Source organism: Plecotus auritus, assembly GCF_963455305.1.
Source record: "Plecotus auritus genome assembly, chromosome: 13".
NCBI lineage: Eukaryota > Metazoa > Chordata > Mammalia > Chiroptera > Vespertilionidae > Plecotus > Plecotus auritus.
Window position 1 is genome coordinate 13,499,312 of NC_137779.1, and position 14,264 is coordinate 13,513,575.

The 14,264-nt window shown below is 43.9% G+C and overlaps 1 protein-coding gene across 10 annotated transcripts in view; it reads right to left on the reverse strand.

Moving 5' to 3' along the window:
* The window catches only part of CLIP1 (CAP-Gly domain containing linker protein 1), a 99,400-nt gene that overhangs the window by 45,832 nt on the left and 39,304 nt on the right, over nt 1-14,264 (reverse strand). For 3 of the 10 annotated variants that reach the window (XM_080650676.1, XM_080650672.1, XM_080650673.1), the window contains exons 9-13: nt 6,529-7,473; nt 4,865-4,981; nt 2,499-2,556; nt 1,440-1,523; nt 383-539 (exon numbers count right to left, since the gene is read on the reverse strand). In XM_080650676.1, coding sequence (XP_080506802.1) covers nt 383-539; nt 1,440-1,523; nt 2,499-2,556; nt 4,865-4,981; nt 6,529-7,473 — 1,361 coding nt within the window. Of the gene's footprint in view, nt 1-382; nt 540-1,439; nt 1,524-2,498; nt 2,557-4,864; nt 4,982-6,528; nt 7,474-11,454; nt 11,560-14,264 lie in introns of all 10 variants that reach the window. The other 7 variants (XM_080650677.1, XM_080650678.1, XM_080650681.1 and 4 more) reach the window with 3 other exon arrangements.

Consider the following 14,264-nt stretch of genomic DNA (forward strand, 5'->3'; position numbering starts at 1 on the left):
AGAGCAGTGGTCGGCAAACTCCTTAGTCCACAGAGCCAAGTATCAACAGCACAACAATTGAAATTTCTTTTGAGAGCCAAATTTTTTAAACTTAAGCTTCTTCTAACGCCACTCTTCAAAACAGACTCGCCCAGGCCGTGGTATTTTGTGGAAGAGCCACACTCAAGGGGCCAAAGAGCCGCATGTGGCTCGTGAGCCGCAGTTTGCCGACCACTGCCTAAGAGGTTAAGCAGTAGACTCAAGTATACACTGAGGTAATAAGAGAAAGAAGAGACGGAAAAGAAAACATAACCACCCTGAAGATCTGAGCTACCCTCCCACCGAGAGGCCCTGCCTCAGAGTCTAACCTAGAGCAGGCACTCTTATTAGCACTCATACGTACCTTTCTTTCTGACGTAACTCGTCATTCATTTTTGTCAACTGAGAAGAATTATCTCCTGACATTTTCATTATTTCTGCAATGTCGTTTTCCAGTTTTTCTTTTGCCTTTATCAACTGCTCTTCTCTTTCATCTTTCTCTCTAAATTTTGCCTCCATGCCTGAATAGACATAGGAAAAAATAGCACTGTTATAATGAACAAAAATTGACTGCCTGTATCCTGTACACCAAGCCTGGCTCTGAGGATATTTGCATATAGCAATCCCTGTGAAAATTATATTCTAGCAAAGAAGACAAGCAATAAACAAGATCAACAAAGAAAGGAAATACTATAATAGATAGTGCTGAGTGCTAAGAAGAAGAAAATACAAGTAGAGAAAGGAGTAAGAAAGAAGTTGGGGTGGGGGGTTAAATCTCTGATAGGGCCTCTTTAAGATGGTGACGGTTCAGTAAAAACCTGAAGGAAGTAAAGCGAAGGGCTGCAGGCAGAGGGGAGAGCGAGTGCAAAGGCCCTGAGGCAAGAACGTGCTTGACAGGCAGGTGTCACCACGGAGGCCATGTGGTGGGGTGGGAAGGACAAAGAGAAAACCAGTACAAGGTGAAGTAGAGAGAAAGCAGAGCCTGCAGTGGTAAGGACCACAGCCTTTGGTCCTGAGTGAGATGTGAGCCAGTGGGCGATCCTGAGCAGAGCAGTGGCAGGAGCTGGGGGCTGCCTGGATGCTGAAGGATTGCTCTGGCTGCTGTGCTGAGAACAAACAGAAGGGAACAAGGGCAGAAGCGGGCAGGAGGCCGACTCTTGGAGTAGCTCAGATGCAAGGTGGCTGGCTTGGGTCAAGGAGAGCCGTGGGAGCAGAGCGATGTGGTTGGACACTGGCTCGTTTGAAAACAGGGCCGAGAGGGTTTGCTGAAGGACCTCAGCAAGTATTTTGTCCCATTACATCACCATAATGAGTGAAGGCATTAAGCCTGAATAGATATGTTATTCTAATATACTGCAATTATCTCAAATCCTAGGAAGCCTACTATACTTAATGTTTAGTAACCAGAGACATCTTCTTACCTGTTAGATTTTCTCTCAACTTCTCCAATTCAGAAGATAGCGCATTAAACTGCTCCTCTTTTTGGTGTAATTTATTTACAGTTTCTATTTAGGATAAAGTGAAAAGTTTAATATATTTCATATTTAACAAGCCATCTAGAGTTTGGCAAATCATATGCGTGAGATTTGAAGTCACAGGAATACTAGAAAGTCCCATGGCAAATCAAACACTGTATAATGAACCTCAAGAATATAAGCATGCATCTCTTTTGCCTCCGCAGATCTGTAGATTAGGCAGGCATGAGGCATCCTTCCACTTAAAACTCAACAGAGCTACCAGGGACGAAAGCTTAGGCAAGATAATACTTTCCTTAAGTACACTTACACTTTAATATGAAACAAACTTTAAGTCAAAAGAAGAAAATAATGCCCTGGCTGGTGTGGCTCCATTGGTTGGAACATCATCCCGTATACCAAGAGGTGGAGGGTTTAATTCCTGGTCAGGGCACATACACAGGCTGTGGGTTTGATGAACCCCGGTGGGGGGTGTGCGGGAGGCAACCCATAGGTGTTTCTCTCTCTCTCTCTCCCTCCCTCCCTTCCTTCCTCTATCACAATAAAAATAAAAGAAGAAAAAAAATTACTGGGCATCTGAGGCTTTAGGGAGCCAATGGGATGCAGTATTACTGGGCACTGCAGGGGCCTGGAGGATGGTGCAGTCGGACTGTGGGCAGCATGGACTTTGTGTACTGCAGGGGCCAGCTCCACTGTAAGAACAGGACATTCTCTAACGCAATCTACTCTCTAACCCAACCTACTCATACACTAGAAACACATACTTTGCAGCCCAGCCAGCAATGGCTCAGTGGTTGAGCGTTGACCTATGAACCAGGAGGTCATGGTTCAATTCCCGGTCAGGGCACATGCCCGGGTTGTGGGCTCGATTCCCAGTGTGGGGTGTGCAGGAGGCAGCCAATCAATGATTCTCTCCCATTATTGATGTCTCTATCTCTCTCTCCCTTTCCCTCCCTCTCCGAAAGCAACAAAAATATATTTAATAAAGAAAAAAGAAACACATACCTTGCATACTCCTCTGGACAGAGACCGCCTCCTCTGAAGCACCAGCAAACTTTTCTTTCTAAAGAAAAAAGAATTGGGTATTCAGAATAGAGATTTCAAATGATGAAAACTAAATGTTTCACTTATAACTACGCTACCTAATTTTTGTGGCTGGTTTTGTTTCATTAAAACTAACTTACACTTAAAACATGGAGGAATCAATTACTACCGTATGCGTGCTGTGCATGTATAAGCACGAGTGAATGAGGTTTGCATGTGCATGTGTGCATGCCTGGGCACACACATGCATCTGGATATGCATGTGTGTGCACACATATTTAAGTATATGCATGTGTGTGTATAGTGTGGTACATGCTTCCCTTACCTAGTCCCTCCATAAGCCTACGACTTTCCTTTCCCACCGATGTGTGGGTATCACTGGCACTGCTTATGGTGATCAACCTTGATTAAGCTCATGTTTTTGACGCAAGAGGCAAGGTAGGAAGAACAGTTGAGAAAAGCTAAGAAAAAAAATATCATACCACTTGGGATTAGGGACCGAGGAGGATATAGGAAAGAAAAAGGAAGCTCCTGATGTGAATAAGCTGAGTTGTGAGAGTTGTGTGAATCTGCGGAATTAGGACCTGCCTTGCTAACAGAGGGTCCAGGGGTCCAGGATGGCTGGCTGTCACCAGGCAAATGGAGAAGGCACAGTGCACGGCCTCATCATACATGAAACCAAAGGTGCTGGGTGCATAACTAGGAAGGTCCCTGTGTCTAATAAAACTAAGCACTCAATAGCACGCCAAAGCAACACATCACCAGAGCAAAGGACAGATTATTTTTGAAGGAACAGAAGGTCCCCTTATTCGAGGTTTCACTTTCCATGGTTTCAGTTCCACCGCCAGCTAAGGTCTGAACATATTAAATGTGGAATCCAGAAATAAACAATTTGATAAATAGTTCAAACGTTTTAAATGGTGTGCTGTTCTGAGTAGCGTGATGAAATCTTGTGCCATCCCACCCTGTCCTGCCTAGATGTGCCTCATCCCTTTGTCTGGCGTCTCTATGCTCGATACTCCGGCTGCCCCTTAGTCCCTAGGTAGCCATCCTGGTTATCGAATCGACTGTCGAGATATCGCAGTGCTTATTGCAAGTCACCTTATTTTACTGGATAGCAGCCTTTCGAGCAGTGGTGCTGGCGATTCAGATAGGCAAAGATCAGCATCAAGTGCTTCCTTTTCGTGGTGGGGAACCTTATTTCTGCCCAGGGCCTTGGGGTTATTTATAACACCATTCACGTGCCATACAAAATTACCACCTTAAAAACTAGCCTGCGATATTTGGTCAAACATTTAATTAACTCCTTCCTAATGCCTTGGCAGGGCCAGACCAAATGATTTCTAGGGCCATATATGGCCCACGGGCTGGACGTTCCCCACCCCTGCAAGTGAAAAGGTGAAAGTCCTCAACTTATTAAGGAAAGAAAAAAAAATTGTATGCTGAGGTGAGACTCTTCTGTCTGTGAAGTTGTGAAGGAAAAGGAATTCCTGTTAGACTTGCTGTTGCGCCTCAAACTCCAAAAGTTAGGGCCACGGTGCATGACAAGTGCTTGATGGGAAAGGCATGAAATTTGTGGGTGGCCCAGCCGACGTGGCTCAGTGGCAGAATGTAAACCTACGAACCAGGAAGTCACAGTTGGATTCCTGGTCAGGGCAGATGCCCGGGTTGTGGGCTTGATTCCCAGTAGGGAGCGTGCAGGAGGCAGCTGATCAATGATTCTCTCTCATCATTGATGTTCCTCTCTCTCTCTCCCTCTCCCTTCCTCTCTGAAATCAATAAAAACATTTTTTAAAAAATTTATGGGTGGACAAGCAGAAAACACGTCTCAATTAATGGCAACGTTTTGTGCCAGAAAGCACTGAGCCTGTACGAGGACTTCAGCAAGGGGCCCCTGAAATGCGTGACCACATGACGTTTATTACAGTATAATGTTATCACTGTTCTATTTTATTAGTAGGTATTGTTGTTAATCCCTTACTGTGCCTAACTGATAAATTAAACTTTATCAAAGATCTGTATGGCACAGGAGAAAACACAGTACATACAAGGTTCGGTACCCTCGCAGTTTCAGGCATCCACAGGGGTCTTGGAATGTATCTCCCCCGGATAAGGGGGGACGACTCACTGTAATACCTACCTTTATCGCTAGTTTGGGTGTGATCAGATTCCCCTCAAGGTATTTAGCAGCCAATTACTAATACACTCAATTTAAATCAATACTTTGAAAGAGAAAGAACTAGGTACAATGCTTTTTCTTTATGGAGATTTTTGTGAACAGGAACAATTCGACTGGCCAGAGACTCAGACTCCCAGCAGGTACTTACCAACATCTGAAGTTCTTTCTCCAAAGCCTCTTTCACGTGACTGACTTCACTCACGTGCTCCTCAAGTTTGCTGAGTGTGAGCTCTTTCCCCTGCAGCTCTTTGGAAATGCTACTAGCCTACCATACACAGTCACGTGGTGCAGAAGCAAATGAACAAAAACGAAATAATAATGAGAAACAAAAAAAAAATGAAACAAAACATTTATGAGAAACAAACACAACCAAACACAACTGAAAGGGATAAAGGTGGGGGTAAGAAACCGTTCTGTTTTGTTTTTTTACTCTAAGAAACAAATGACTTTTCACAGTCAGTCCTAGATATGAATATCTAATGGCTATTTTAAGGTAATCAAAATAGAGTGGGTTTTCTTTTATGCCTATATTTGGAATATCAACATGATTTAAAGCAGAAAGTACGGATGCTTACTTTCTGAATGAGTTAGTTGAGCAATTTCATTTCCTGGACTTTAAAAGCCTTAAGACAGAAAAGATGGGTACATGTGGTCTGGGTTATCACTTTCTGTATTTTTTATATACCTAAAGTATTCCAGCATCTAACATAAAAAATGAATTATAAAAATGCACTAGACCACAGTCATCAGAAATGGGCTTTCATTAAATCCTGATTTTTTTTTAAAAAGTGCACCAACCATTAGCTGCATATTCCCCACTAACTGACTTTTGTATTTTGACTGGAATTTTGGAATCGAGTGAGATTTGAGAAAAATTTCCTGGAAATAGTTTATTGTCTTCAACGAAGGTTACTTAGCAATTTTTGCCTTTTGTCCTCCCCTCCCCACTTAACCCTCACAACCCTTCCTTCTTTGCCGATAGAGCTGCTTCTCCTGCAAAAAGCTCAGGACACTCGGCATCAGTGCCGGCGCCTCACGGAGAGGCAGGAGGGCTGGGAAGGGCATTAGCTACTGGAACAAGCCAACAAGTGAAGACGACATCGTTGAACAGGCTCGCTGTCGGAAATGAGGCTGGCAGATGTTTCACCTAACTTCCTGTGCTTTGACCAAAGGCACCCTCATCCAGTCTTTCCCCCCAAAGGAGGAATAGACAGTGTTCTGCTTGTGGCACAGAAACTCTCCAATGAGACCTAAGAGGCACTTGCGAAGGGCTCCAGGCTCTCAACCCAAATTCTGCCGTGAGCGTTACTCATCATGGCATGTTCATATGTTACAGCCAAGTACCGCTCGGAGCTCACGTTTTGTTTTCATATATGACCTCACAGACAAGGCAACTATGGCGCTGGGAAAGGAGATGATCATGTAAGTCTCCATCGAATTCATTCATTCATTTACCTTAGCGCCGTCCAATTAGGGAGTTCTCTATTTTAAAGAGATTCTAGACTGAAACTAAGCTTGAATGGGAGATCACCGAAAAGCATGGAGGTAAAGAAACACCCTGGAAACCAGGACAAATTCACATAACTGAGCCATTATCTTCTCCAATTTCCTCAGATGAAACCAGACTCAACACTATCAAAACATACTACATTCAAATGGGAAACTGGTTAGCACCAAGCAATGTGTCTTACTTAAATCAAGAATTTGGAAGACGGGTTAACTTCAACGCAAAAACAAAACAAAACACACAAAACCATACAATGAAAAAATAAGCAAATGGAAAAGAAAAAGATGAAGGATGTCAATACAAACCTTGTCACTTGCAGCATTCCTTTCAACCTCTAAGTGTTTAATCTGTTGCTCAGCTGCCTCAAACTGCTGTCTAAGTTTCTCGATCTCCAATTTACCTTCGGAACTGGCTTTCCGAAGGGCGTCCAGATCCAGCAGCTTTTCCTCGGCAGCCGTGAGCTGTGACGTAAAACTATCGATAACCTTGGTTTGCTCACTGCACTGGGCCTGCAGCACCTCTAGCTCCTTTACCTTTATCTCGGCTTCCTGCAGCTTGTTCAGGGCGTCTTCCATTTCTACCAGATGCTGGTCTTCGGCCTTGTCCAGTTTCGACTGGATGGCTTCCAGGCTGTTCTCTTTCTCCTTAATGACCTCCATCAGCTTTGCCCTGACGGCTTCTATCTCTTGAGTGTGAGCAGACCGATCGGAGTCTTGTTGATTCTGCAAGCTTTCTATTTCGTGCTGGTAATCTAGCCTCATTTTCTCTATCTGCGTTTTCAACGTGGCCACCTCGGCCGTCTCTGTCCCCACCCCCTTGCTGAAGGAAGCCTTCAGCTCCTCCATGGCCTGCTGGTGGGACGCGATGGCAGTCTCCAGCTTGGACTTCCACAGGGCGATCACGTCCGAGTTCTCCTTGTTGGCGTGGTCAAGCTTGCTTTTCAGCGACTCGTTCTCCTTGGAGAGCTTCTCTGCGGCAGCCTGCAGAGCCTTCACCTCCTTCTGATGCGTTTCCTCCTGGGCTCCAAAACGCTCCTTCAGGGAGGCGATTTCTCTTTGGTGGTCAGCATGGGCGGCTTCTAACTTCTCCTGCAAAGAGCTTATCTCTTGCAAAAGGGAGAGTGACGTGTCAACATCCCCGGCAGGTTTATTGGACTCGAGCCTTCTTCGCAGCTCGGCTACTTCCTGTACTCTCAACGCTAGGTCTTTCTCTAGCTCCATTATACGAGACTTTTCTGACACTGTAGCCACCTAGTAACAGCAGTCCAAAGAAAAAGAGACCATTTAAATAACAAACCATTGACGATTTTCTTTAACTTGGAAGATCTTAAATAAACCTACCCCATCTCAAGGCAACAAACGACCCCCGCCCAATGCCTACATGATAGTCTGTCTCTAACTATGATCGTGGTTTAAGCCCAGTTCTGGTAGCGCCAATTCAAAACTATAATCTTTGTCAAACTTCCACCATCTTGACACGCTAAAGGAATCTAAAGCTGATATTGAGTTTAACTCCAAAAACACTTCCTTTTCCTCCAAAGAAGCTTAAAGCGAGGAAGTACACGATGACCAGTATGAAATTGATAAGAAGGTAACAGAAACAGTAACTTTCAAAGTTCTCAAACATATCTGCAGGCTGGTAGGAAAAATCCTCCTTATTTTGCCTGTTTTTTCTCTCCACTTCACTCAGGATGTATCAATGCTTATTGATCTGAAGGAGATGATTTTAAAGGATGGTGCTGTCCAGTGAGGAGCCATGAGCCACCTATGGCTACAGAGCACTTGAAATGGGCTCATCTGAGGTGACATGGCTGTCAGCATAAAATATGCATCAGATTTTGAAGACTTGGAGAAAAAAGACATAAAATATCTTGTTAATGATTTTATATTGACTTCACGATGAAATGATGTTTTGAATATTAGTTTAAATAAAATATATTATTAATTTCACCTGTTATCTTTTTTAACAAGTATGTTAATGTGAGTACCAGAAAGATTCAGTATATATATATAGACACACACATATGTGGCTCATATTATACTCCTATTGAACAGCACGGGTATCAGAGGTGTAAAATTACCTATCCAATGTTTCAACGAACAGCACAGAAACTGTAGAATAAAAGCCTCAACTGGATGACGAATTAATTTACTAACCTTTTTTAAAAAAAATGGTAAAGAAAGAATGACGACTTACCTGCAAACATATAAAAGAATCCTACATAGCACCCCTCTTGGACTGTTTAATTCTGTCACATTCTGAGGCGCATACCTCGTTCCCTTAACCCAGTGGTTCTCAGACCCCAGTGTGCACGTGAGCCACCTGGACACGTGTCTACAGTGCAGGTGCCCAGTCACTCCCACATATTTTGATTCTATTTCGGCTCAGGGAGGGACCCAGGAACCTGCTTCTTTTAAACACACATCCCAGGACTAAGAAAAACACTTACATAACCTGTGGCCTTTCTTTCTTAGGACGTTATTTCCCTCTGCCGCCTGTTAGGCAGTCAGATTAGTCTACAAAATGTATGGGAAGCGGTAGCCTCACGAATAAAAGGTATTTGGCTAACCTGGGAGATAGGAGGGAGCGTGAATGATCAAACACACCAGCGAGTCCCCAGCTTCCTGGATCAAACTCCTCCCCCTCACTGCCTGGACCGGGACAGAAAGGAATGGCTGCGCTGACTCTCTCTCCCCTGCCCACGTACAGGCTGTGATGTCAATAAAGACTAAAATGCCCATGGAGAGATAGGAAAAGAAAGTACTCGGGTCTCCAAAACTGCATAATTGAGTCATTAAATACTTCAGAGCTATGTATACTTGCTGTGTTTTGGGGCCACAGCCCATTCAGAGTCAAGATGTTAATTCAATAACGTTTTTTTCTGGGGAGTGCAGTAGGGTAGTTCCAGAGTTTGCTATCACAAAGTGAGGTACAAAATATTGACAGGCCCCACTGTCTACAAGGCTACAGGGTCTATGACAAATGAATCCAATAGGGTAATAGTTCTTAAGTAGGCAGAACAAAACAGTCAAACTGAGGAAATGCCAAGTAAAGAAAATAAGTGAAAATAATAAATAGTGTGGTTGTACTTTATGTAGCATTTTCATAGCACGTCTATTGTGGGTTTTTTTTAATTCCCCAAAGTCTGCCCTCAGGCAAAACTACCTATGGGTCTGCCTCTCCTGTTAATTTGAGGCCAGAAAAGTCAGGTGTCATTTCTTATTCTTGCTAAGATCTCTATGGCCCTGAGCACACTGTTTACGAGCTGGGCTTGTTGGCTTTTAGGAATCCAAAGCACTTCCTAAAAGGAGCATAGGTGATATGAAACGTATATGGGGCACTGGTTGATTTCACACTTGACAAACCGAAAGTGAGGATCAACAGAAGACACGACTTGTTACAGAAAAATGACAGTTTGAGCCCTGACCGAGTAGCTCAGTTGGTTAGAGCAACGTCCCGATACACCAAGTTGCGGGTTCGATCTCCGGGTCAGGGAACATAAAAGAATCAACCAATGAATGCATCAATAAGTGGAACAACAAATTGATGTTTCTCATTCTTCTTCCTTCCTCTCTCTCTCTCTCTCTCTGTCGCTGTCTCTGTCTCTGTCTTTCACTTAAGTCAATTTAAAAAAAATTTTTTAACTTAGATAAAAAGAGAAATGACAGCTTGCATCAGAAATGTGTGAATAATCCATGCGGTGAATGGATGTCTTCTTATCCACAGCCACAAAAAAAAGCATCAAAGGTGTTTGCCGGTGTTAGCTGACAAAGCAGTTTGGGAGAGGAGTTTGGGAGTAAAAAACTATCCTTCCTTCGACAGCCAGCCCCACCAAGGAGCTCAGCCTTATCATCAGTCTCTTCTACTTCCCAGGCCAAGTCTTTGGCTCTTGAGCAATGGAGAAATCAACTACCAGGGTATTTCTCTCACCCCATACACAGGAGGTAGCTGTAGTGTTGAGGCTGACTGAGAACATTTTCTTTCTTCTTAAAAAAGTAAAAACATGATTTAGAGAAGAAAAATCACTCAATTATGTAGATTTTTAGATCAGTCGATGATTTGTCAACAAGGGACATTTCTAAAAATACTAATGATTCAAAAGAAAAAAATCAGGTTTTATAACCAATAGTTGATCAGAGATAGAGTAATTTTTGAAATTTTAAAATTAAAGATCTGGGCAATTTAGCCATTGACAGTCAAATTCATGATACGCGCGCACACACAGACACACATTTTCTTCTATATAAATAACTCATGTTATTTCTTAAATGTTTCATCACAAAACTATTCCCATAATAGTCAGACTCTGTGGTTAAGGGCACAGACTCTGGGGCCAAATGGCTTAGATACAAATCTTGGCTCCACCTTACTATTAGCTGTGTGACCTTAGGCAAATTACTTAATCTCTCTGTGCCTCAGTGTCCTCATCTGTAAAATGGGGACAATTATTACCTGGGTTGTGGTGAGACTGAGTTAATACTTGTAAAGTACTCAGCATAGTGCCTGGCATGAAGTAAGCACCGTGTAGGTGTGTAAATAAATATATAAGCAAAAACATGACAAACGCAATGGCTCCAAGGGGGCTCTGAGTGGTAAGAAGCCATTCTGTTTCCCAACACACCTTTCCTTCCTGACAGCTGGCATTTTAACCACCGAGGTGACAGAAAGGAGGGAAATGCAAAGAGAAAGCAAATATCAAGAAAAAAACAAAAAACAGAAGGTAAGTGGGGTAAAAGTCCTTAACTCACACTTAAAAGAATCAATGTTTCCGTTCCCTTCCCCCAAGAGGCCAGGGAAGGAGGCAGGAAAAGAGAGCTAAAGTAAAAAAAAAAAAAAAACAATAACAAAAAAGTATTTAGAAAACCCAGTGACTAGGAATAGGACAATAAGAGGATAATTGACTGCTTATGGCGAACTGGAGGAATGAATTTCGGGGTAGGAATACAAAGAACCGCAAATGCAGCCATGTATACAAATGTATACATACAGTTGTGGAGTTTCTGATCTTGGTTTTGGCTGAGTGAAACGAAGGCATGAGTCTTTTTACCTCTGACCAAAGATCTGACATAAGACTCCTGTGCCTACCCGTCCGTCCAAGCTCACGAACAGTATCAAGACCAAACTCAGGTCGAACCACTGGGTCAAGGCTTAGGCCATCAGCAAGGCGTGTCACCCGAGTGTCCAGCATCCACATACACGGGTCTGCTTCATTAAATAGTGAAAACCATTACCCTAGTGTCTTCTAACTCCCTCTGAAGCTTGTCAGCTTTGGTCTTTTCAAAGAGCAGGCTCTGTTCAAGCTCCTTAATGCGGGCATGCTCCAGTTTGGTCTGCGTCTGTTAGTAAAAAGGAAGAGGAAGAGAACACAACAGTGCCACCATGACATGCCAGCACAAGAGGGGACAGCGGCATGCAGGCTGAGCCACCAGTACCTTCCGCCAGAGGATGAACAAGACGGGAGATGGAGGCGGGAAGAGGGTGGAAGTGAGATGAGGAGGTTGGGGGTGAGGATGAAAACTACCAACGGAAGGATGAGGTGGGCGGGGGACATGGGCTAGGCTATTGAGAAAGGAAAAATGGAAAACACGTGAGGCAGGATGAAAATGTCAGATGCATGCAGCCAAATACAAGTTATATTGATAAGTGAGGTTTATCAGCACAAATTAGAACAGTTAATATTCCTCTAAACTACCATTCGTCCCTCCTCCCCACGACGGCTATTTGGCATTAACGAATATGTAACTGACTTGGTGACTTTAAAAAGATTGACCCTTGCGATGACCATTATGACTAAATACGGAGAATTTTGTAATGTAGCGAACCTTATGAATGGTCAGCAAATCCCTAGAGCAGAACCTTGCACTGTGGCACAAATTTGATATGAACAAGGGTCAAGCATGACACCTCACAGAGGGAATCTAGAAACGAGAGCTAAGGAAATCACACCAGTGGCCTCTGGTGAGATTCTCAGCAACATTCTCATATCGGACAGGAAAGAGCCATTAAAGCTCTAATTTCTTTCCAGCACTGGCTTTTCTGAAGGCTGTCACCAGGGGAAAGAAAAAAAAAAAAAAAAAGAAATCAGATTTACAAAAAGAAAATTCCAGTAACAGTTATGCTCCATAGCTTCCATCCCTGAAGCTCAGAGCAGGAGAAAAGTTGAAAAGTTTGGCCAAAACTGGACTCTTTATCTTGATCCCTAGATGTAGTTCTTATCTCAGAGGTAAGAAATGGTGACTCAACACAAAAGCGTGAGTTTGAACTCCATGCAAGAGCTGGTGAGATCCTACCATGTTTCAAAACCGCTGAGCTTCTCCAGCCTCCCTCACTCATACGGACCGATGGAGAAGTCGGAGGTGACCTCTTTCTAGCAGGTTTAAGTACAACGGAATCTTCATCAAATAATCCTGATGTCAGTCTGAATGCACCTCTTTCCCGCTCACCTCTCTACCACGAGGTCCAGCATAACCCACGGATAGAGCGGTTCCCAGAAGCTTCTAGTTACCGTAGTAACTTAACTATTTTGTGGTCCCAACCAGTCAGATCTATCAGTCTGAACCATTATGGGAAATGAGAAAATGACAACAAACGCCAAATAAAGAAGCAAAAAGTGGTGCAGAGCTTACTGGAGGGTGGGATGTTTGACACTGTAAACGTCGTTACTACCTCCAGTGGAACTCTGGGAGGCCAATGCATGCAAGAGCTCCCGCTGCTTGCAAACCAGGTATCAATCACCACGGAATGCTTAAACCGTGAACACAAAATTAAAAACAAAACAAAGTCATCTTCACCTCCTTCCGCTCTTACGCTCAACAAAAATAACAACACTGGGAACCTAATTGTCTGGAGAGTCCCCTTCCTCTGGAGTGCCTCAGACAGAAGTTGTTCTATTTACTGCTTCTGGCAAGAAAAGAATCTGATCCAGGACTGCATAACTGTGGTCACAGCCTCAAGCACTGAAATCCAAATAGCAAAAGGCAACAAAACCTTTTTTCTCCCCTGGACACTGAGTTCAGTGTCCTGGGGGTGAAAGGTCACCACTTCAAGATAAAAAGCCCCTATCCACTGAGTGTGCTCCTCTCCCCCTTCCGGGTGACTGCAGCGAGACCTCCCTGCTGGCAGGGTGCACACCAATGACCTGGGACTGTACCACGGTCTCTGACCAGCCATCAGCATGGGGACTAGTGATCCACATCCACGCCATGGTATGCAGTCAAAACGTTACACCCAACGGGACAACCCTCCTTGTTAACTGACTCCTTTCTCAGAAGAAGACACGTGTCCCAGAGGGCAGTCCTGGGACAGGCGGAGAGGGCAAGCAGCGGCTCTGCAAGAAGCGCACAGAGAGGCGGGAGGGAGACCCCATGCAGACGGACACTGGGCGCAGCGGGAGCCCGTGTGGGAAGGAGAGAGGAGACCCAGATCACTGAAGTAGCTTCACAAAAAGGGAACCTTCAGAACGGAGGCTGTCGTAAAGCTTCAGTCTTGAGTTGTATATTCTACCTGCCAGGAGGCGGTGGGAGGAAGCAGTCTTTGCCTTCATTTTGTTCTCTTGTGGTGGTAAATCACCGTGAGAAGTTTTTAGGCTTCTTTCAGTTGGCATTAGAGCTGGCAAGGGGCACCAGGCAGCCAGGCTTTCGAGGTCACTTTGGTAAGATTTGAATTGGGTGTTTAATCTTAAGCAGAAGGAGGAAGGAAAAGAAAAACACCTACATGCCTAGTAGCACTGCTACCCTAAAAACCTCACTTCAAAAATAATAACTTAAAAACTCTCAGTCTCTTCACTGCAGAATTCTGGCCTCTAGGTTCAAACACTAGGGAAAATACAGCGACGAACACCAAGTTTGTATTTCTAGTCAGCTGCAAGGACAGGCGCTGGCCAGCAGGGGGAGCTCACACCCAAGGCAATCAGTCTGGAATTCACAATTCCCTTTTACCTCTCCTGGGAATAAAATTAGACAATTTGGGAAAACTTCCCCCAGAATTTCTATAACTCCTTCACCTAATATGTTTTATGCTTCATCTCTTTTGGAATAATTCT